At 40.0% G+C, this 25,165-nt stretch overlaps 1 protein-coding gene across 2 annotated transcripts in view; it reads left to right on the top strand.

The window, feature by feature from the left end:
• ARID5B (AT-rich interaction domain 5B) overlaps window positions 1-25,165 on the top strand; it is a 197,371-nt gene that overhangs the window by 152,492 nt on the left and 19,714 nt on the right. For both annotated transcript variants that reach the window (XM_066244205.1, XM_066244206.1), the window contains 3 exons: window positions 5,060-5,264; window positions 7,191-7,243; window positions 16,946-17,043. In XM_066244205.1, the coding sequence (XP_066100302.1) occupies window positions 5,060-5,264; window positions 7,191-7,243; window positions 16,946-17,043 (356 nt within the window). The remainder of the gene's footprint in view (window positions 1-5,059; window positions 5,265-7,190; window positions 7,244-16,945; window positions 17,044-25,165) is intronic.

Here is a 25,165-nt window from a genome sequence, read left to right on the forward strand (position 1 = left end):
TACATCTTAGACATCCATGTTCTGTAAACTGTATCTTCATCAGGAATTTCTAAGGATGTTTTGGTTAGCATTTCTTCACGCTTCCAAGATTGCAAAGAGTTAAAAAGAGATTTACCAATAGAAGTGTGTATTTTTCAGCTTAAAAAAAAAAATCTCTTTTGCTAAAGTTATTTTTGTTCTGTTTGTTAACCATCTGCAAGTGATTCCAATCAAATACCAAGTATGACATAATCTTGAATTTGGACACCTCAGCCCTAGTGCTACCTAACTAGGGTTTCGGCTTCCCTGGTCTTGAAAGAGGTCAGCAGGAACACTTTATTCCTTACAGTGTGGTTTGCAAGATACTGAAGAATGGAGCAAGAAGGTTTTAGGCTTCTAACATTCATCAGAGCTTGTATTGCTGATGTCTTGTGTTGGCTCTTTGCCCCATACCTCTAAGATGACATCATGTGTTTATCCCAACATTTCCTGTACCTGAGCCCAGCAAAATGAAGCTCATTCTCATGTCATTTGGAGTCACTACCAATATATGCCTCTGGGAGTTTTATAAAGCTCACATAACTGACCTGAAAGCACAGTCCTCCAATATCTCTCCATAGAAGGCAGCTCAGGTCTCAAAGTAAGACCCACAAGATTAAAGAGAACAGAAGTCTGTTTTGTATTTGATGCTCACTGACTCATCCTTCTTAGGAGGGATAGTCTTCAAGCCTAGATTTTCTAAGTGGTTGTTTCTACCCCACCACCCACCAGTGCAGCCTTCCAGCCTTTTTACCTGGAGAAGGATTATCCTTCCATTGTTGGTGACAGTGGTGAATGTATGGATATCCTGCTGCAACCAGCTCCCGGGGACTGCTCTAAATATCCCACTCTTGGAGTCTTGGATTACAGTCCTGCTGTTCCAGTGGGTCAGGCAAGACCACTTCATGTAGAAGAGAGAGACCGGTAGATGTGAAGTATAGCAGGTTTATCTGTTGGCACCAACATACTGATGTAAAATCCCTACAGAACGAACAAGCCACATCTGGGGCCAGGACAACCATTAAAAAGGCATTTGTGTCATAAAGTGGTCTTTTCTCATGATATACCACAGTAGAGATTACTAATCTCTGACCATCTGATCATTTGCTAAGCTGGGAGCAACAAGCAACGAGCAACATTTCAGGTAACAAGTTAGTTTGGCTTTATGACCAAGAGCTGCGTGACTTTTTTTTTTGTCTTTGTTTTTGGCTTCGATTTTTTCAAAACTTTCTCAAGCAGACCATTTCTAAGTACAGGTAGGTACCAGCTTTCTGCAGCTCCACGTAGCTAAGCTCGCAATGTGCGAATCACTGGATTTCTTGTGTGCCTGACTGGAAAAGCAAGTTGAGTCGTTTACTTGTTTCCATCCAGTTGCATTCTCTCAATGTAAACATGAAAGCTAGCTCTACAAGACTCTGAGAATTCCATGGCTTTCCGAAGACAGCAAAGGTCACGTGGGAGAAAGGCTACCCGTCCTCTGAAGACGTTGTAAAGTTGTACAACCCAAATCCTGCTGTTCCTCTTGGAATCATCTTGTTGCAGCAGCTCTGAGGCCCAAGCCCATTTATATGGTGATCTCTACAAGAGAAATCTTCTCACCCTAGGTCTCTAATGAAAGGCCTCCACTGGTAGAAGGCAAATAACCTTTCACATCCTGTAAACACTGTCCAGTGGCCTTAGTATATAAAAGTTGGTTTATATTCTAGGAGGAACATAAAAAAGGAAGCCATGGTATGCAGATCTTCTTCAATTTAAATTATAAACATACTTTCAATATTTTATAAATATGATACTTAATTTCCAATAATTTATTTCCATCCCATTTGGTTCTCAGAACTGCCCCCAGGGTTGATCCTTCCTGATCTCCTGAGGAAGAAAATGAGGGTCTCCTAGCAAGTTAGTGACTTTCCTGCTGGCTCGGCACATCTTGCTGCCCCATTTGAAAGCTGGATTAGTTATAACTCAATCCAGTGAAAGGATGTGGTTAATATCAAATAGGTGGTGCTTCATTGAAAACATTAAATGTGGATTCTTTTTTTTTTTTTAATGTGGATTCTTTATAACTTCCTCAATCACTTTGGAAACCCCAGAGCTATTAGTGAACTCAACAAGTATTAGATGTATAGGTTGGGAAAACATCTAGTAATTAACTGTTACCATCGAAGGGGTAGACTTTCTCGAGGCCAACACAAAGACTAACTCCCATTTAATATTTCAATAGACTTGAATGCTGAGAAAGTTTTGGGTAAATGGGAAAAATCTAGAAAAGAACTTGGCCTGTTCCTACCCCTAAACAGACTTTTACCCTAAAGGGCTCATTTATATTATCTGAAGAAATATATGGAGCCAGTCTGAGAAAGGAAGCCAGTGTTTGTGTCTTCCCCAAGAGAAACCCACTCGGAAGTCCACTGAGGGTCAGGATGGAGTTCAGAAGGTGGTGGTCTGGCTTCACCTGAAGCCTCTTCTACAAAGCGGAATCTGAATGACATTGAGCTTGGTTTGTGCGCCCCTTCCATGCTTTCCTTCCGTTTCTGGGTGTTTTCTGCACAGGTGAGGCAGAATGTTGCCAGCTATCTAGACACTGGGACAAACCTCATACTCTTAACAATGGCAATTCTGATCTAATAGTATAGATAATTGGCCCACTGTCACTACAGATTTAAGACTCAGCCTATGTTTTAATGCAAATCTTTTATCTACTCTTGTTTATACAAAATTGGGGTTTAGAGTGAGGGAGGCCTCTAAATCCAGAGTTCTGCCCCACACTAGCCAAATGACAAAATATGTAACCTTGCTGAGCTTCAGTTTCCTCAACTGTAAAATAGGGCTAACCACCAGCCTTTTATGATTCTTCTGTATATTATGTCGACTGTATGAAGCCCACAACACTGTCTCTAGCTCATTGTAGGTGCTCAGTTGATACTGGTTTCCTTCCTTTGCTCTAAAGATAGTAGAAGAAATGGAGTCCTTTTATACTTCAGAAAACACCTAGTTTTATATTTTACTTTTCATTTGATAAACCACATTTCTAAGCTGCAGGTTTTATAAAACCTAGGTTTTACAAAGCACATTAAGATGTGCTTTGTAATCGGAAGTATGTTTTGACTACCAATTTAATGTTTTTATAAGAGTGTCAGTAAAGTATAGTGTTTAAAATCACAAGCCCTAGGGTAGAGACTACCTGGGTTCAAATCCTAAGATTTCCACTTACCACCTTTGACAAGATATTGTGATCGTGTATGTGCCATACATCCTCCCCGTACCTGTTTCCTCTACTGTAAAAATAATAATATAACTTGCCTCTTTAGACTTGTGGGCATGAAATGAGATCATCCCCAGAAAGTACTTACAATAGAGCCTGGCTACATAGTAAGCACTCAAAACAGGTTGGGACCAATACAGATTAAACTACAGTAATATTATGACTAAAAAAGCTATGAAATTATAGATTTCATCAGAAGTTTAGACTCAATAGTCTAAAATTTGGCAGTCACAAATGATGACCACATAATGTTTCACAGGATGATCGCCTTAATATATAATGTTACAATGTGCTAAAGTTTAAAAATACTAGGAGTAAAAATTCTACATGGAATAATGTTTAAATATCATTTTCACAGCCCCTTAAAAATTAAAAATCTTATCTAAAAGCCCAGTTGAATGAGCTGTGCAGGAAGTTTTATTTTTAACAGGACCAGTCTGAAGATATTAAACTATCGTGTTCACTTGAGAGACTAAGCAAAACCTTTTAAAAGGATACACTTCCCCTTAATAAATAAGCATGGTCTTTTATGTTCCTGGGCTTAGGGAGGAGAATCTGAAGGGGAAGAAAAGGAGAGGTCAGAAATCTGAAATGGAAAACGTGGAGTATGCGGGACATTTTTATTTATATAATTTCGCCAGCACTTGCCCTCTTCTCTTCGATGTTAGATATGGAGATGTAAAGAATATTGGAATGTACACATTCCCCATGGGTGCACTTGAACTCAAAGTTTGACCCTTTGTACTTCCCCCTTTTACAATTAAAATAGCTCAGCAACTTAGCGTTATATTTAACAACCATCAAAGGCCCCTTGTAGAACATGGCAGTGAAGAGGGAACATTAGGTTAGCCGCTCGGTATGCCAAGTTCCATATTCGCTTAGAGTGTGGAAGGAAGAACATCTGGAGCATTAACGGCCATTTATTTTTTAATTATGGAGCTTTTCACTTACTCTTCTTGAGTTTTTAGCTGACCTCTCCTTTTTCCTTTGTGGGCAGTTCACATTTCCTATTATTATGTTCTCAGCGCTGACTGAAAAGCAAGAAGCCCTCATTAAAGAATAGGATGTTTTGTTTCCTACCGAGGGTAGATCTGGCTTTCCCTTCAGGTGAGACAGCAGAGACCTTGTTGATGTTCCTGATGCCAACATCTCCTGGCATCCAAATGTTTTCCCAGGTTGCTGGGAAAAGTAGCAACAAGATAAGTTGCCTGTGAAGAAATCAACTTGTCTTTCATTTTGGTATGAAGTGTGAGATAGGACTACTTATTAAGAAGGTAGGAATTGTTCAATGAAATTAACAGACGGTGCCCCTTAGGAAAAGTATATAAAGAGGCAAGGAGAAAGGTCCTACCAGATGTAAACACTGTTTCTGGTTTCACATCAACATACTTGTAAGAAGTCTAAAAGAGACTGGCATAGCTTGACGAACTATGACCCAATGGCCACCTGTTTCTATAAATAAAGTTTTATTGGGACACAGCCATAACATTTGTTTACATATTGTCTATCACTGCTTTCACACTGGAGTTGAGTAGTTGCAACAGAGACTGTAATGGTTCAACAGCCTACCATATTTAACTATCTGGTCCTTTACAGAAAGTTACCATCCCCTGGTCTAAGAAAATTCATATTCAGTGATACCTCTAAAAAGCTTTTCAGGGCAAGGGTGATTTATTGCTTTGCCCTTCCCACATAGTAAAATGTGTCACTAGCTATGTCTTTGTAAACGTTCCAGGACTCTCCTTGATTTGATGTGGCATTCTTTCCCCCCTTTTCCAGGTGAAATGTGAGGCCAGGTCTGCTTTGAACAAGCCGAAGAATAACCATAATAACTGTAAAAAAGTCTCAAATGAAGACAAACCAAAGGTTGCCATTGGTGAGGAGTGCAGGGCAGACGAGCAGGCCTTCCTGGTGGCACTTTATAAATACATGAAAGAAAGGAAGACGCCAATAGAACGAATACCCTATTTAGGTTTTAAACAGAGTAAGTATCCTTGATTTCATTTTTGAAATATTAAAACTACTCCGATTCTTTGAATTGGAAAAAAATATTTTTGACTCAGGATTATGTTGAAATCCTAATCTGGGGATGATGATGCTCTCTGTTTATACTAAATCTACAAATCAAGCCAGAAATTTTTTCCTTTCCTCTTTCCGCTACAATGTTCCCTTCTGGGGCAGTTGCAGTGAGATATTTATAGGCTTGAATCCACTGATTATAACTGGAAATAGACATGTTGAAAGTTTCTCATTTTCTGTTTTGTCAGTCTTGAGTGTTTGCAACGCCTTTCTTCTGAGATAATAATATGACGTAGCTTTTATTAGGCACAGATGTTGCCTATGAAAAGATCGCTTTTAAAAGGAGGATATTTGAAGGTGGATAAAACAACAAAGAGAAAACATATTTCCTAAGCCCCAAATTTGTTAAGAGATAACAAAAACCCGATGACTTCAGAGGGAACAAGAAATACACAAATTTGAACTGAGGACCCAATTTTGAATTGCTTTGATGTGTGCGTTTAACCATCCTCAGTATATTTTTTTTGTAGATCAGGGAACTCACAGCTGGGCAGAATTCCCTATAAAAAGAGAAGACACCCAGACCCTGTTTTAATTTCACAAATGAATTATATATTTTGCCTCTGTCTGGATTTTGTGGCACACAAAGCATGAGCCTCTGGCATGAAATAGTATTTTTTTCCAAATGTATCTTCCTAGATTAAAACCATGTGTCATTTTGATGAAGAATGTCAAACCTGCATGTTTTACATAACAATTTACATACCTAATAGCAATTGGCACTGATTGCGAGAGAACACTCGCAGCCATTATAAACTTATATAACTACGAATGATTACAATGTTTGTCTGAAAACTGGTTGCTGAAAATAGAAGTAAAATTAATGTACTATGAACAGCTTGGTTGCATTATGCATTGGTTCAGATTAAATCAAGGCCGAGGCAGGGCTCTTTGATAGCTTTGAAATAGTGCAAGGTTCAATGAGGCTTTTTGAATGTTGTGGTGTCTAACAGCCTTTAAATTTTGTACTTTATTTTTATTTCTCTTATCAAGAAATTACTTGAAGTTCAATTTTCCCCGCTTATGAAAGAATCAAATCCATAGCAGCCCCATTCCACAGTATTTGGTATGAACGAACAGGGCTGCTAGCAATTTGGCATAGTTTGAACAGTATAAACCTATGCAAACCCTGTAAAGAGAAATCAGTTAAAAAAATTTTTTTTTGCAACACCACTCAGGCAGGTTAGGGGACGAAATGGACTCATTTCCTCTGCGATCGAGTATCTTCTTTCCCTTTGATCTGTTGTATCACTGATGCCTCAAGGGTGAAATCTTTCTCCTTGCTCACTGCAAGGCACCACATGTTAGTGAAATACAGTATGAGCTTTTAATATAGTGCTGCCATCAGACATTCTATTATAAGATAATCATTGTTAACGTGACTGTTATTTATTGATTATGGAGAGTTCTTAATCATGAGAGTAAATTGCTGTTTAATCAATGGCTTCTTTCTAAGGGTTGAACAAGAACAGCCCTAGTTTGGAAAATCTCACAATTTTCCCAAAGATAAAGTAACTTAGTTTCTTTTGCTCAGCTGATGGCAGCAGGGCGAAAACTGTATTGTCCTTTATTGTAATGGTAGGACCGTTTGTGTACTTGTGACTGTTTCTTTAAAAATATTTTAAGTGGTAATAATATATCCTGTTATTGAGTGCCCTTTGGCAAATTGTTTCCTAAGAACTTAGCTCTCTCGGGTACGTTAGTATTTCTTTTTTTTTTTTCTCTTTCTCACTGAAAAACAAAACAAAACAAAACAAAAATGTTTTAATTGACATTTCTTGGAAATATGTTAATGCAATGCTTATCTAAATACTTATTGTCCCTCTAACAGTTAACCTTTGGACTATGTTTCAAGCTGCTCAAAAACTGGGAGGATATGAAACAGTAAGTGTTTAAGCAACTTAAATGAAATAATTTTGCAATCTAAACCCCGCCCCTTTGACCAAAAGAGAGAAAATGCAAAAGCAAACCATCACGGACTGCCTTTTCAAATGGCTCTACACTTTTGGGGGTTTATTGGGCCGCTTTTGGAAACAGTCCCAATTAGTTCCAGGTTTGGCAAAATTGTAAACTTGTCGTAAAAACTACAAGTGGAAAACATATGTAACTCTCCCCTGTCAGGGAAATTAGTTGGGTCTGTAATTTTTTCCCATGTTGAGAAAGGGCTATTATTGTACAACAAGCCAAGATTGCATAAAAGAAATTTCCCTTGGCAACATACCTGACATCTGTTCATGTCTAATATGGGAAATGTATTAGAGGCTTTCAAAAGTAATCAGTATTGGCCATTAAGGAATAAAATGCAGCAGAACCTCCTCTCATTCTAGGGCAGAGAAGCTTTATTAGACAGGGGTCAGTGCCGCATAAACAGGAAGTTATCAAACTTATTCAGAACAGGCTCTGACCCTCTTTATCAGCTAATTCTAACTGACAGGAATGGGTTATTTTTAGGCCACAGGAAAATTTGATGGCCACAGATTTTTTTTTTACAGAATGTATTTTAAACCAATAAAATGTTAGAGCAACAAAGTAAGATTAAAATCTTGAAAGAAGAAAGAGCCACATTAATATAAGCACACAGAGATGACATCTGTAATAAAATCAATTGACATAGGAAGATGTCGTCATTGGGAATCTTTTCTCCCCCACACAGTGATCAGATTAAATTGTACAGTTTCTTCTACAGTCGAATAAGAAACTGTTTTTTCTTTTCTTGCAAAGTAACCTGGGATATCTCTGTATCATAGTAAAATGACAATAAGAGACACAAAGTCAAGAAAATGAAATTCATTTTAGCCCAAACATAATAACTAGTGTTTATGGCCTGATATAGCATATTGTTCCACAAACTAATATATAGTTGATGTCAGGGGCTTGGGACAGGAAAATATGGCAAGCATTATATGATTCAGATAATCTGGTATTTACTGTAGAGATATTTGCTGTGAATTCTGACTAAAAACTTTTTCATGTGATTGCATATGTATGTAATATGTTTATTTAATATATGGGCTACACATATATGTTTGTGAGGAAATATAATACTGATATGAACTACATGTAAAATCTGCATTTTATAGACAGGAATTTACTTAAAATACTTGTTTTATCAAGTGTCCTATGTAAAAATAAAAATGTTATTTTTCACTTGGTTGGATCTGTTGATGGGACAGAGACTGACTCCTTGCCCCTGTGGCTCATACTTTTGCAAACTCTCGAGCTAATTATAGCTTTCATCTATGTGAAAAAGATAACTTATTCAGGGTTAGTCTCATAAATTTAGGAGTCAACCTCATAGCCTAGACTTTTCAGCCTAACTTTTAGTATTAAGAATAGGATTACGTACACATCTTTATGAACTGTGACTGCAGATAAATTACATGATCTTTCACAGTATTATGAAATGTCTTTTTAAACCCGGGAGCTTGTTGTTATTCACTGATAGGGAGAATGCCAGCAAATTTCACAGAATCAGTTTTTCCTGCTTTTGTATCTTCTGTATCTTCACAAGGATATTTACCCCATGCAACAGCACTGTTGGTGTAGAGTATACAAAAGACCTTTTTGATAAGTTTCAGGCAATTTGCAATATTCCTTACCAAACAGTATTTATTCTTTTGTTGAACAAATGAATGAATGAATGATCACACAATTAGAAAATCACCAAAACACAAATAGGGTGGGGCAAAACTAGGTTTACAGTTATTTATATGGAAAATAACAGTAATTAATAAATAATAATACAAGAATAAACTCTGTGTTTTGCCTACTCACAACTTTAAAACTATTTTTGCCCTCCATGCATTTACTGAGTGTCTTATTTATGTGTACAAGGCATTGTGTTGGACACTCTGGGAGATGCAAAAATATCTAGGCCAGTGGTTCCTGTTACTTACCATCCAGGAGAGGCGGGCATGGTAAGACAAGGTGAAAAAGATCCGTGCCCTGCTCCTGTAAAATACTGCCTCATTTAGAGATGAGGGAAGGAAGACTTGTGACTCGGATGCTAGTTGAAGAGAATTTTGGAGAATGGATGGAATTTAGACATGAAAGATCAAGGCCTTGGAAGACAAAACCAAATGGGGAAATAAAGCATGGAAGTAGAATAAAGTTGGGCATAAAGAGTTTTAGTAACTTAAAGTTGAGTGACTAGGTGGCCAGGACAAATGACTATGAGAGGAGGATGGAGCCATCTGAGGAGAGATCTTGGATGCGAGGTCCTGGAGTTATCCAGGAGACATCAGGGAGCAGGGGAACATGTGGGAAGTTGATCACGAGCTAAGTGCTATTCTTTGCCACTTATTCTGCCTTCACTGTGTATGTAAGTATAGTGAAGTCGAGAGAGGCTGGATTGGAGGAATATGGAAGACCAGATGGGCATCTGCCTTTTATCTGGTTTTGAACTTCATCCCACTTTAGCCAAGCCACAGGAGGGCTGGTGAGCTCTGGGATTACCCTTTCCTTCTTCCCTTTCCATTCATGCTTCAACTCCCTCATTGTTCATTAGGTCTCTACCATTCTTCATAACACTCCAAACTTTTTAATCTCATTTCAGACAGTGGATCTACATAACCATCTTTTTATAAAATCTATATCTGGGGCCATAAATTGGATGAAGCTCATTGGTGGGATTTTTACCTTCTTTCCTCCCTTTCTCCCTCCCTCCTTCCTTTCCTCCTTCCCTTCCTTCCTTTCCTTTCTCTTTTTTTAATTGTCTCATACTACCTGTTGGCCCTGTAGGCACTTAAGTTTGTCAATCCTGTTCTACATTTAAGAATTTTCTTTTTTTTTAGCAAGAGACAGAGACAGGAAGAGAGACAGAGGAGAAGCATCAATTCATAGTTGTGGCACATTAGTTGTTCACAGATTGCTTCTCACACATGCCTTCACCAGGGAGCACCAGCCAAGCCAGTGATCCCCTTGCTCAAGCCAGCAACCTTGGGCTCAAGCCAACAACCATGAGATCATGTCAATGATCCGAAGTTCACAGTGGTGACCCCTGTGCTCAAGCCGGCACCCTTGGGGTTTTGAACCTTTGACCTCAGCATCCCAGGTCAACTCTCCACTGCGTCACCACCAGTCAGGCTACATTTAAGCTTTTGAATCTCCTAAGTACAGAATAAATTTTTCTACTGGTATATTTTGGCTAATAAAATTGTGAGATGTTCAGTGAGAATTCTGTTTTGAAGTTCGTCTAGAAGATGTATGAATAATATGTAAAGCCTGGGGACTTAGGTTGTCATCACACAGTGTTACCAAAGGACACTTATCTGTGAGATTATCAGATACAGAGCAAGTGAAAACTTGTCATTTAGAGCTCAAAAAAGATCTTAGAATCTCTACATTAATGATTCCCAAAGGCAACTCAACAACGGGGGTTCAAATTTTCCATGGGAAACCTCCAAGTATAAGCAAGTTGTCTAGGCCCCCACACTGAAATATTAACTTTGTGGTGGGGGCCTGGGCTGTTCAAGCAATATTAATTTTAAAACTAAGTATAACATTGATGATTAATTCTTCACCTACTGGCCCTTTGGGACATAGCTTCAAAATGTGCACTCCATTTAAATCAAGTGTCAAAGATTATAAAGTTATCTTCACGCTATTACTAAATAAACATGCCAACATATTAACATTTTGTTGGCTCAAAAGCAGAACAAAGTTTCCAATGAGTGTTTTTCCATCTTGTAAAGCAGTAATCTAAATTGGGACTTAGTAAGCTATTTTCATTTTGAATGAGGGAAAGTGTAGCACCCTAACATTTTTATTTTTCACAAATTGGTCTTTGTGTGGAAAAAGATTCCTGCCATTTTCCAGTATTTACTTTCATTTTACAAATGAGGGAACTGAGGCACAAGGGAGTGAAATGATTTGCATGGGTCATCATGGCATTCTTCAAATTCTGACATACTGAGGATTTTGTGCACAATTGTATTCACCTCCATAGCCACTGGAGTTGAAAGAGATTCATAAATGATTATACTTTGTGCCTTCTATTCTCAGCAATCTCTTATGTGTCTAGAATGCTTTCTATGTACTTTGGGTGATTTTTTGGAAAAAGGATCTAATAACCTACCTTACTTAGTAGCATCTTTCAGTCCTTTTTAACTAACATGATCCTTAGTATACAAACTATTACTTGCTGAGACTTTCACTGATTCTTGTGAATTTAGGAGATGAGTCAAGAAGTCTGGATGATGTAAACATTCAGTACTAATAAAAAATTTCAAGTTTAAAGTTTGTAAATGTATCTCTACTGCTGTTAACTTGTGATTGGATAAAGACACCCTTGTGGAATTCCTTCTGGTTATAAAAATGGGCCATGTTAATTGGTTTGTTTTTGTTTGTGGTTATAAACTATTTCAAACCTTCTGGTTTGAATTGAAGATTATGAATTATTTCATTTCAGTTCTTCACAACTCTCAAATTGAATTAAAAAAGAAAAAGGAACAAAAGTTTTATTTTAAGCCTTTATAACATGCAACTAATGGCTATATTCATTTCTTGTGGGCTCCTCTGCCTTTGTTGGAAATGTATATTGTGTCTCTGTGTCCTTAGGTTTAGAGATCATAAGTGTCTTGAATGGATTTGATTTCCTAAAAAACAATATCCTGGGATTTTGATTGGTTGGCAGTGAGGACCCTTCCTTTGCAGTCATATATCCAACTCTTAAATGAGCACCTGTAGTTGAAGAGGCAGAACTGGATAAAATTGCTAATGAGCCAGGAAACCTGCACTTCAGTCTCTGCTGAAGCAATTAAAGCTTGCAAAGCAGTTTGGGGTATAACCAGGATGCAGCATGTTGAAGGGGGTTTGCTAAAGTGATTTCCATTTGGCTAACCGTTTGATGGCGGGCCAGGGGCAATATTTGTAAAGAAGGTAGTAGAGCAGGGAAATGGGTCTTAAGTAAATCTTATCCTAGAGGCATAAGACCATGCAAGTGATGCCTTCTAAGAACATCAGCTAGCAGCCCCATCGCTCCCCGTGGCTGAGACAGAGCTATTATTTCTCATCTGGAAAAAGGAGTCACTTGTCTCTGGCTGGAAGGATTAAGCTTTGACATCAAATTCTGGCTTTGCTGCCACTTCAAGACATCTTCTGAATCTATTAACCCTAGTTCTCTGGACAGACAAAGCGTCTTGCTCAATTCAAAATTTTTGAGGCCAAAGATGATGTCATGTAGTTTTGAAATGCTCCAGTTCCTGGAGTACTACCAGGAAAAAAAAGTCATCTTCCTTGAATTCAGTTTACCCTCAAGGTGTCCTGAGAAAGAAGCTGTTTCTCAGAGCAGCCTGGGCAACACTGCTTGCTGGAAAACTCGCCCTTGACTCTATATTTCCTACACATTCTTAAGCCACAGACACGCTAAAGTCCTAACAGATTTCTAGGTGCCATTTCCTCCCCAGGCCACAAAAATTCCAGGATTATTTCATCCCTGAAATCTTGTAGGTAGCAAAATCAAGGCTATAAGATTGTGTCTTGGGTCAAAACAGCTTTCCAATTATTTTCGGTGACAGGATATTTTCCTCAAATAGAGTTGTGGCAGGGATGGTTCCTTTCCCACTGACGGGGCCCATTTTCCTGACCCGTGTGTGTGTGGTGCAGGAAGGGTCAGGCCACCTTTACACCACTGCCTGGCTTATCTATAAGCAGTGCAATTTCATGAACATAAAAGATGAAGAGTGATTTTCACAGAGTTTCTCGGGTCTTGACACACTAGGGAAAGAAGTCACTGTCAAGTGTCTTCAAAGTGATAGTCTCACTCAAACCTCCATTGGTTTCTTTTACTTGGGTGTGGTCTGCTCAGTTTTTCATCTTGCTTTATGTTTCATTGTTCGGGGTTGTGTTTCATGCTTAACTATGAACCCTTGAAAGCTGTACCATCTCTTTCTTCTCAAGATATTTGTTCTCTCCTCATCCCTCCATCTCTGTGCCTCTGTACCTAACACAGTGCCCTAGAATGGGGAGCAATAGAAGATAGAGTGCTGTCGTGAATTCCGGTCATCTAAGTGAGGACCTTGAAGGAGACTGCATGGGAAGCACAATCCAAGAGAAATAGCTGCCTGATTCATTTGGCCATTTTATTTTATTTAGGGAAAAAGAGCCAGAAGTTCTTTGTACCCTTAAAAACCTAAAATAATTAGGAGGTCAAATTGACACGTTGAACATGACCAAGAAGCCTGAAGCTTATTGAGAGAATGACTAGCTCAGACTTTCAAGCTGAATGGTGCTAGGGGCTAGAAACCAGGATGCAGACGTCAGTTCTGCCCTGGATGGGGTTTAAAGCTAACACACATCCAGAGAGGAGACTGGTCAACAGGATAAAAACCCTAAGCAAATGCACGATTAGGTATGACAGTTATGTTAGAACAGAAGGCAGACTTACACAGGTGAGAACAGGATGCCCAGGAGCTGGGCCAGGAGTTCTCCTGTCCTTTTCTCTCCCCTTACAGGGCTGTGAGACCCATTATAATTGTGGACAGTGGGAGGATTTAGACATTTCTTGCTTTAGAGCTCATGGTCAGCATTTGAATTAAAAGCATACCTGGGCACAAAAAATAGAAATGTATACCCAGGAGAACTGTTTACTTAAAAAAACATTTAGCAGTTGGAAAGAGCACATTTTATGACTTTCTTGTGGAAATAAAGTATCTCAAAATGACCTGATTCATCAGTTTGGCCAGTGGAAGCTTGGTAAACAGAGAGACCACTTCCTTGAAGATCTAGTCCCTGTCTTCACTCCAGATGAGTCCTCACTAGTATATACTACATTGAAAGACCAGAGCCCGCTAGCAGGAGGCTAACACAGACTCCTAGCTTGCTGCACAGGGCTTATTAATGCCGAGTGGCACTTCCTACTACTGCAATTTCAGTCCTAATGTGAGGAAGATTTTTTTTCTTCTGATAATTCATTGTTTATTTTTAAAGAAGTTTTGTCATGTCTGTGATAGGCAGGTGTTTAACAGGGCATTCCCTAGTCTATATGTTAGGATGGGGGAGGGGAGACACGGCCAATTAAATATCCCTATCAGCAGTGGTCTCTTCTTCATTATAGTTTTCATAATCTGTCTTATTTAGTTTATATATTTGGTCCATTGTTTATTGTTGATATCCCCCACAAGAATGTGGTCATGTTGAGTGTTGGGTCTGGTGGTCACTGTTGCATCTCAGCTGCTAGCACAGTATCCAACAGATGGGGGATGAAAAATAACTGGTGAATGAATGGATGAGTGAACTGATGGACTTAGATATAATTGGAACTTCTCTGTGATTCTGTGGTGAATGTAATAATAAAACCTCTGTTCTAACTGGAGACACGAGTAGTCAGGGTAGAGGGAACCATATTTTTACTGGATTCTTTAAGAGAGTAAAATCTTAGAGCACTATTAACCTAGCCCGCCCCCTTCAATTCTTGCTGACCTCATAGCTACGTGATTTGCCCACTAGTAAGGGACTCAAATGTCAATGTCGAGAACTTGTAGCAGAAGCTATACTTCCCATAGTCATCTGCCTCATTTGAAGTGAAAGGCCCTTGGAGTTCTGTATTATCACCCTACTACACACACGGGCTATTCATGAGGTCATTCTGATAGGGAGGCTGCTGTGATGTAATGGGGGAAAGTCTGCTCTTGGGACTGCAAGGCATCTGTATGAACCTTGGCGTTGCCATTCTGCTGTTGTGTGCCCTTGGGCAGCTCATGCAAGCTCTGGGTTTCCTCTCCTTCTGTGAATCTGCCTCACAGGCTGATGGGAGGATTAGATGATATTATGGATGTGAAAGTTCTTTATAAAATATGAAATATGATGCACACAAGAGATACAAGGATAACAAGAGTGATGGTTTCTTTGAAAGTGATTGCAAGGACATATAGAGGCTGTTTTCTGGTTCTTCCCAGGAAAGAGGCTTCCCAGGGCCCACACAGCTCATCTGAGGGAAGTAGTGTGGGCTTTGAGGAATTACATAAACACTTGGGAAGAGGGGATCCTGCTGCTTCTTCCTTGATATACAGGATCATGTGGGTCAACCTGAAGTTGTATTATTAATTAAAAGGTTGGGGAGATTGTAATTCAATTTAAAATAATTACCAAAATACCTATTTTGAGTGTTTTGAAAGGAGCTTGAAACCATTTATTACAATGGAAGCCAAGCCAGAAATAAAGGAGGATTTTGTTTTTAGTTATACCTACTAGTAGATGTAAAGGTGGTTCTGTCTAATGAGAACCATCGAAACAAATTGGTTCAAAAACGCTTCACGGGAAACTGAACAATGCAGAACTCACATTGTCTAGAGGTCCTACTTGGGCCTGCTGAGAAGGGTTTATGGAAATAAAGGGGCTCTTTTTATTTGAAATGGAAAAGGTACCATTTACCTTATAATATTTAACTACCCATTCTCTCCTCCTTAGATTACAATTGCAGAGCCCCTGGTTGCAAGTTGAGATCCCCCCCCCCCCCCAGATTACTGCCTTTAGCCTATGTGAACTCCACTGGCAGCTCTGTGGGTATTTTTCAAAAGAAGCCTCTGCTCTGGTTGTATTAAATGCCACGGGCGCCTTGCCATGCCATACCCGCTGCACAGTCCAGTACCTGCTCCTATAACCCTGTTTCGGAACTTTCACAAGGACCTTAGAACTTGTTCCGTCTTCACTACACTTACTTGGATATAGTAAATGACGGGGTTTCCCCCAATTAACTGTTTGCCAGATCATGCATCTGCTATTTTGTAGAATCTTGATTTATGTACAAAAATAAAATTAAAGGGGAAAAAAAATAAAACAACCATAGTGTGCCATTCCATGTATTACAAGCCGTTTGTTTCTATACACCTAATTCAGTAATATCCATAACTTACATTTTAACTTTGGAATATGTTCACTTTTATCAGGTTTGATTGATACCCCATTTTCCTGACCTAAGTGATTAAAAATAAACAGCTTGTGCAACATGGATGGATGTAGATTTTGATTTTGTTTTGGTGATTAGAGGAGCTGTCAGAAAAAAAATGTAGCCTGAAATGACTGCAGATTCCATAACCAGTTTGAGCAGTTTAATTAGTTGGTATTGTAATTTAGTTTTTAAAATAGGCAACATATCACAGAGTTCAAAAATCAGAAGATACAAAAGCATGTGTGGTAAAAAAGTGTGTCTCTTAAATTGGCCACCTGTTTCCACCCCCCTCAAACAAGTAACGTTAATTCTGATTTGTTTAAATTGATGCACTAAGATCTATTTTAGGAAGAGTTTATTTACTTTGACATTCATCATCTGACATAAAGGAATAGAGTGCGGGTTTGGGACCTTGGAGGGCAAATAGCTACATACATATCTAGGGAGGTGCCTTCGGTGAAAATGCACCAAGGGGGACAAAATAGAGAGCCACAAGCAGAATTCCATTTTTGTTGTAAAGCCCCGAAAGTGAAATCTTACCAGAAAACCCTAGACCTCCCCATATATGCATTTGGACTTCTCTGTCTCTGGGTTTCCAGAGCAGGCTGTTCTCCTCTGACTGTTGCATATGGATTGAATCCTGGCACTGTGAATCTCTTATGATGCAAGATTGACTTTCCCATTGCCATTTATTCCAGATAACAGCCCGCCGTCAATGGAAACACATTTATGATGAATTAGGCGGTAATCCTGGGAGCACCAGCGCTGCCACCTGCACCCGCAGACATTATGAAAGGTAAGAAAAAAAACCACCAAAGCAAAACAACAACCTACTTTGGAATTTGGACATTATGAAAGGTAAAAATAAAAAACCACACACACAAAAAACCCCAAAAAACAACCTACTTGGAATTTGAGAAAGTCCTCGCTTAATGGAAAGAAAGTGTGTTAATTGGAAGATGCTTCTGGTCAAGGATAAGACCAGAAGTCTAAAGGACGTTTTAGGGAATAGAAACTATCCCTCTGGCATTTTCCTTTGTATACTGCCTTGAGATTTTTAAGGAACATGACTTTCTCTGGTTACTGGGCTAAAATGAGATGTTCTTTAAGTTTGCTTTTATCCTGTGACCACCTGTAACAATACCATTTTTCCCCTATAAGCATAATTACTCAGTAGGTTCTCTATGGGTTCATTTACTATGAGAACCCTCAGGTCTGCAGTGGTACTATGAGGATGCCATGTAACTGAATTAACATTGAAATATATTCATGTTGAATATATTAATATTGCAAAGTAAGCATTTCTTTAATAAGATCATTGGTCCAAGATAAGATCCGTTGTTTTTTCCCATCTTGGTATTTTTCTTCTCTGGCTATGCTTCTAACCCAGGAAATCCTTTCTTGCTAAACACTGGGTAGTTTAGTTTTCTAACAAAGGAGGCTGATTATAATGCAAACAAGGAGTAATGCCAAATTAGACGACTCTGAGGATTGTATCCACAGGAAAATTTCCCCTTCCCTTTGGGACTGTGTTACCTACAACACTGAAGACCAGTTAGCAATTTTATGCATCATTCTTTCTCTGTGCTGAATTTGTTTAGGTCACACTAGCTTCCTTATCAATAGCATTTCCCTTCCGACGTGTTGACTGACTCAGCTCCCTAGTTTCCAACTCAGAATTTGTGAGATCCACGCAGAGGTTGTATGTGTGTTTTACTAACGGCCATGGATGGAATGAAGCAAGACATAGTCAGCTGAACAAACAAACCAGGTAGCTTGCTAGTTTGAAAGTTAAAACACAACTGATAAATTTGATTGTTGCTCTTCACACATTCAGTTACCATTTGAAATTCAACCCAGATACTTAACACCTGCCTTTGGATCGTACAAATGAATCTTCAGATAATGTCATCTAACACAACTCTTAGTCATATTTCTTGAGAGTTCAATTATATTTTATTTGAATTGCAATAAACGCAAAGCCTCTTTTAGTGTAGCCATTCAATGAGACTTACAATGTTTTTGTAGTTTATAATTATGATAAACTGAGTTGGGTTTAGTACCCCATGAAAAATTCCCAAAAAGCATTCCTAAAAGATTGCTCCAGATGCATTTTTTAAAAATTGGTAACAGGAATTCAAATTATTGTCCTTGAAAGTATTGTTTCCAATATTGTACATCAGTTTCTTAAGTGTGTTACTTCTCTCAGTATTAATACAGAATCCCACATTCCCACTGTGTATAACAGGTACACCATGAAAGTAGTAGCCCCCAAAATAGCACTGTTATCTCAAGTGAGTGTTTTTGTAAATAGCATCTTAAGTATCATAGTCAACTTGGTTTTGACTTATGATTCAAGGCTTTACTCAGAACATTTTTATTGGAAACACTATCCTTTGAAATAGCTTCTATTTTGATGGTGAACCTTCCTTACCTCCATGTGCAAATGTTCCCAATACCTGAACTATCAAATTTAAAGAATAATAATTAAAATTTGAAAAAGGAATATATCTCAGCTGTTAGCTAGCTCACCTTGTTGAAGAATTAAAAGTTAATCAAATGTATTACAAAGCATCAAATGGTCAAAAAACATATATATAAGACTTGGGGTGGAAAAAGGATTGAGGTGTGTGTGTGTGTGTGTGTGTAATTTACTCAAACAGTGTGTAGATAAAAATAACCTCAATCTAAATGACAAGATATATTCTTTTGAAGACTTCAGACTTTGTTTTATGATTTACCTCTTCCTGGAGTAGTAGAGTCCCAAATGCCAGTCGAATTAGAAAATTCTGTCAGAGATACCTCAAATTTTAAGAACTAAGAAACATGAAAGATGTTTAAAATTTTCTCTTCTCTCTTCATTCTTGGGAGTAGCATGGATATTTCATAAAGGCTTGGTTTCCCACTGGATTACATTTTTTGAAAAGCTATATCTTTGAATTTGAATTATGAATTTTTTTGGTCCATGTTTTTCAACATGGAAAGCACAGACACCACAGTAGGTATTCAACAAAGGGAATTTAATATTGGAATTGCTTAGACAAGTGTTGGTGTGAAGCACTACATTAATACGACGGGAATAACCAGTTTCCTCGGGGCTGGGAGGAGAATAGAGAAAAGAGGTGCTGCCGGCCTCCTCTCAGACAGGGTGCTTTTCAGAGCTGGGTTCAGATCTCTTCTGGGAAGAGCCCCACCCCCACCCCATGCTGGGGCTCCAGAGGAGGAGTCCTGCAGAGCTGGACTCAGACCTGGGAGGCTGTACTCCCTGGCTGGTGCTAGACCTCAGAAGAAATGCACTGAAACTGTTCTAGGATTGTCGAATGAAGCTAGAGGTTGGAATCAACTGTTGCTGTTAAGTTATTGATGGGTTGGCACTGAATTGAACAGCAAGCAAAATGCAAAGAAAGAGGTCCTTTCTGTCCTTCCCAGACCTGTTAGGGCCTCATTTGCAGAACCCCAATAGGAAGAGAGCTGACAAACGAGGCATAACTTACAGAAGCCCAGTTCCAGCATCACCGGAGCACAGAGGGTGGAATTGAAGTTGAGAGACAGTAGTCCAATTGTTAAGTGGGACCCTCAACATGGAAATCCCTGTGCAAAGCCTGAAGCGCAGGTTAGAGCACAGCTGACCCCAGGTGAATAGCAAGGTCTTTAACCCTTCTTTGGCATTTCCTTTTGCCATCTAGGCCCCTCACATTGTTGTGGTCAGATACAAGGGTATCCCAAGTAAATAATAATTAATAAAAGTTAAGTGCCTCCTGACCAGGCAGTAGCACAGTGGATAGAGCGTCAGACTGGGACATGGAGGACCCAGGTTCAAAACCCTGAGGTCACCAGCTTGAGCGCCATCTGGCTTGAGCGTGGGCCCATCAGCTTGAGCGCGGGGTCTTTGGCTTGAGCATGGGATCATAGACATGACCCAAGGTCGCTGGCTTGAGCAAGGGGTCACTTGCTCTGCTGTAACCAGCCTCCCTTGCCTCCCCCTCCCACCCCCATCAAGGCACATATGAGAAAGCAATCAATGAACAACTAAGGAGCCACAATGAAGAATTGATGCTTCTCACCTCTCTCCCTCCCTGTCTGTCTGTCCCTATCTATCCCTCTTTCTGTCTCTCTCTCTGTATCTGTCACAAAAAATAAGTAAAGTGCCAAAATTTGCAGATGACTCATTTAAAAAAATAATAATCGGATTCTATTTACAGTAATGCCACTCTCCCTCATGTGAATCCATCATGGTTTCAGAGGAGTCACCCTGTGCATTGTGGTGAGAGGAAAGTTTAGGAACTACTGTTCTAGGTGCCTTACTTCCCATTAATGGTTTTAGCAGAGAAGGGCAGAGGACACTGCAATCTGCCCAGGGATATGAAAGAGTTCTGCTTTGGGTAAAGAAGAGCTGAAGCTCTTTGTTTACAAATATACTTAGTGATTATGACCCGATTTCATTCATTCTTGCTAGTTGCAGGCTATGCTAACACAATTAAAAGAAATGACTAGATTGAGGAAGGACCCACCATTTTCAAGAAGGTACAGGGAGTTGGAAAGAGTCAGGCTGCTGTGGCCAAACATCTAGCTGGAGGTGTTCTTAGAAATTTGTAAATCCTTTCAAATCAGATCAGAGCCATGGGGCTTTCCCTCTGCTGCCCGTTCATCTGCTCTCTCATTCTTTTCACTCTGGTATAGAAACTTGGTCCTTTTCCTGTTTCCCTTCCCCCAGCTTTGCTTTCCTAGAAGATAAAGAAGAAATGAGTGCCCTGGCCGGTTGGCTCAGCGGTAGAGCGTCGGCCTAGCGTGCGGAGGACCCGGGTTCGATTCCCAGCCAGGGCACACAGGAGAAGCACCCATTTGCTTCTCCACCCCTCTGCCGCGCTTTCCTCTCTGTCTCTCTCTTCCCCTCCCGCAGCCAAGGCTCCATTGGAGCAAAGATGGCCCGAGCGCTGGGGATGGCTCTGTGGCCTCTGCCTCAGGCGCTAGAGTGGCTCTGGTCGCAACATGGCGACGCCCAGGATGGGCAGAGCATCGCCCCCTGGTGGGCAGAGCATCGCCCCCTGGTGGGCAGAGCATGGCCCCTGGTGGGCGTGCCGGGTGGATCCCGGTCGGGCGCATGCGGGAGTCTGTCTGACTGTCTCTCCCTGTTTCCAGCTTCAGAAAAAAAATGAAAAAGAAAAAGAAAAAAAAAAAAAAAAAAAAAGAAGAAATGAGTGATCTATTGTGCATTATCCACTGATTTATTTTTCATGTAGTGCGGTTCATGTTTCCCGTAAATGTTTTCATTTTCCAACAAGAAAAAAATAACTGGTTCCTCACTAAATGTTACTTGTATATTAGTTGTGCACTTTTGGTTTATTAATGAGTGTAATAATGAAAGTGCGGGTTGTTGAAAAGAATCAATGGGTGTTTTTATTTAAGGCATAGCAGAAATGGTACAATGCCTGTCAATGCATCATTGTCACTGAAGGCCTGACTTGTCCAAACTTGCTTCTGATTGGTTTAAATCAAATAGGTCCAAGCCCTTCATAAAAATGTCTTTGTCAGCCTGGTTTTGCTTTCAAACCTATTCATCTCTGTCAGTTTTTAATATTAGTACCAGGCTCCTGGCCATAGTCCATTAGTACTGTACTTAATTGCTCATGTTACAGATGATCACCAATATAAAAAGCATTAATGTTTGCCTATCATGAGACTCTTGCTATGTAGATGTCTCAAACCCAGAAAAGCTTATGAAGTGTGGTGATTCTGGATATTTCTTGCTAGTAATTTATAGATAAAGTTATATAACTTTAAATTATAATGCAAGAGAAAAATGCCCGCCTTCTCCCGGGCAGGACCCTTCTAAGGGGAATATTTTCTTTCTTGTTCAACTCTTTATTTAAGGTGCTCTAAATTGCTTTCTTCCATCAGTAAAGGGACAAAAAAGGAACATGGTTACTTTATGGAATTCTCTTGGTTTGATTTTCTGCAGTTGTAATTCAGTTTAAAGGCTTTGTTTTCACATGCAGATTTGCGTTCTTTTTAAATGTTTTTAAGCCCATGCAGGGGAGAGGGGAATCTTTCTTCACACAGAGTACCAGATTACTGGTCTGATTTTCCTGAATAAATTCTACGGCCTGTTTCCGGGGAGCACATGAAGTTGTTATTAAGGACTGAAAATGGAGCACTAAGGCAAAAGCGTTTTATGCTGTGCTTTTCTGAGTATTTAGAAAATCAAAATCATCAACAAAGTATTTGTTTGTGGGGGAAATGAATAATTACACCTCAGGTTCTTGCAGACTTCATGCCCGATTTCCAATTCTCACCTTTTGCTTTTCCTGTAAGCATTTCTCAGGCCAGACCGCCATGCCACGAGGCTCAGGCTCCCTTTCAGTGAGTTTGGGTGAGCTGCACGCGAGCCAGGTGCATTCGGGCAGAACCTGAGTGGCGGTCAGCTGGAGCTTCGACCTTTTTTCTCTGAAGGTGCAAGGCAGGGAGTGTATGAGAGCTTCAGGTTTTGAGTAAGATAAGTACATGCAATAAGATAAATGCCACCAATATATATCAGGTTCCAAGGAACTCAGCTAATTATATTGTGGGCAAAGACCAATGGAAAGTAAGGTGAGTTACAGTTTGGTCAATGTCTGTCCATGTCCAGGACATTGGTGTATTCTTGCTCATTTTGACACCCTTGAAGCTAATCAATACACAATTCAGAGTATCACAGCACTTTAGATTTGAGAGGTCCCTTAGCAATCTTCTAGACCAGTGGTACTCAGGGAGGGTTTCTGACCTGTCTGCGAACTGTTTGCTACTCAGCCTTGGCGAGCCAAGCATAGCAACTGCAAATAAGCACTGACATTAGCTTCAACAGACAATGTTATTTTGGCAGATGGCTAATAAAAAATTAAGGCTTGTATTTTGCATGTCTTTTTAAATATTGCCTTCTTGCAGTAATTCATTTTTATGGTGTTTTACAAAAGTATCAGTAGACAACATTTAGAAAACTAGTCCTTCACCCCAGGTCATTGGAGAAGCACAGCTCCGCACCAACAGTCACAAACTCAGGTGTTTCCCGGGGACAGCTAGCCCAGGTACTGCGGGTGGCCAGGCAGGAACGTGGGAAACGACTACACAGCCAGGCCAGGGAGGCCCAGTGGAGTCAGCCAACACTGTTGCCTTAGGTAGGTGGACACGGTCTCTGGGCTTCTGGACCCTCCTTGTTTTTAAGATAAATTTTTTTCATTTTTATTGATTGATTGATTTTTAGAGAGAAAGAAGAAGGATGAAAGAAAGAGAAACATCCATTTATTATTCCATTTATTTATATATTCATTGGTTGATTCTTTTATGTGCCCTAACCAGGGGTGGCACCCACAACCTTGGTGTATTGAGACAATACTCTAACCCAGGGGTCAGGAACCTATGGCTCGAAAGCCAGATGTGGCTCTTTTGATGGCTGTATCTGGCTCACAGACAACTCTTTAATAAAAAATAATAATAACGTTAAAAATATAAAACATTCTTATGTATTACAATTCATTCATTTCCTACCACTCATGTTCATGGTTGTGGGTGGCTGGAGCCAATCACAGCTGTCCTCCGGGACAACACCAAATTTTTATTAGATAATGTGTAACGTACACGGGTCGTTGTATGGTTGTCACGGAATTACATTTTAAAATATGTGGCGTTCATGGCTCTCTCAGCCAAAAAGGTTCCCGACACCTGCTCTAAGCAACTGAGCTACCTGGCCAAGGCCTAGATAATTTTTATGTGAAACCACCCAACACACATTGGCTCCAGTATTTCTGAAAGGATTGTATGTAAGCTAAACTAAACATGCCCATGGGCAAAATGTAGCCCACAAATGGCCAAGTTCTGTGAGGACTGACCTATCTTCAGCACCAAACTAATCCAGTCCCTGCATAAATGCCTTCAGCGGGAGGGCGAGGAGGAGCCACCATTGAAGGCACTCTTCATGTAAACACTTCCATGCGCTGAGCTAAAGGCCCTTTTGGCTTCCCATGAACCCTGCCTTACCTTTTGGGGCTGTCTCGTTCTGCATGCTCCCTTCTCTAAGTGATGTACTGCTGTATGCATGGCAAAGCTCCTCTCTCACTTCAAGTCTTTCTATTCCATTCAACCAAGCCTCAGAACAAGATTAATGGACTTAAGCCCACTTGCTCTTGTGTCGATGTCTCTAATTTGTGTCACTCAGAAGACCTGCAGCTAGTCCAGATGTGGTAAATAGTATTCCTTGGGTGGTGGACAGTGTTAGGCTATCAGTGTAGCCTAGGACTACATTTGAAATTGGTTAAAAAGCCCTATCCTAGTGCTGAGTTTTTCTTGAGCAGGATAGATTTTCCATTTGCTTGACTGCCTTTTTGCGTCGCTGCTGCTGTCCTCGGGAGGCAGTGGTATCTCTGGAACATCTACCATGTGCAAAACACTCTCAGGGATAATGAAAACATAAAAACCGGAGGTGAGAATAGGGCTGATAAGCAATGAGGAAGTGCCCACGCTACCACATTCATGGCAGAGATTGCTAAGAGAACATGATGCTGCTTCCCATGAGCCCCAGGTCAGCCTCAGAATTCCTCCTGATAGGGCACCCCCAGCACTACTGCCGATACGTTAGAACTGTAAGATGCTGTGATCCTTGGCTTACCTAACTTATCATATGATCGCAGTCATGGTCCATACTTACATGAAACGGAGTTAACTATTAAGGCTGTAAAACCTTAGGTAAGTAAGTAATAGATCCAAATACCGTAGTATGTTCAATATGGATCGAAGAGAGCATTTCCAAGTGGAATGAGCAGTCTTCCAGGAGAATCTAGAATGTGAGCTGGATCTTAAAGTGGTTAGGTTAGAACAGGGGTCCCCAAACTACGGCCCGTGGGCCGCATGTGGCCCCCTGAGGCCATTTATCCGGCCCCCGCCGCACT

This window comes from Saccopteryx bilineata, chromosome 9, assembly GCF_036850765.1.
Source record: "Saccopteryx bilineata isolate mSacBil1 chromosome 9, mSacBil1_pri_phased_curated, whole genome shotgun sequence".
In the NCBI taxonomy this organism is placed as follows: domain Eukaryota; kingdom Metazoa; phylum Chordata; class Mammalia; order Chiroptera; family Emballonuridae; genus Saccopteryx; species Saccopteryx bilineata.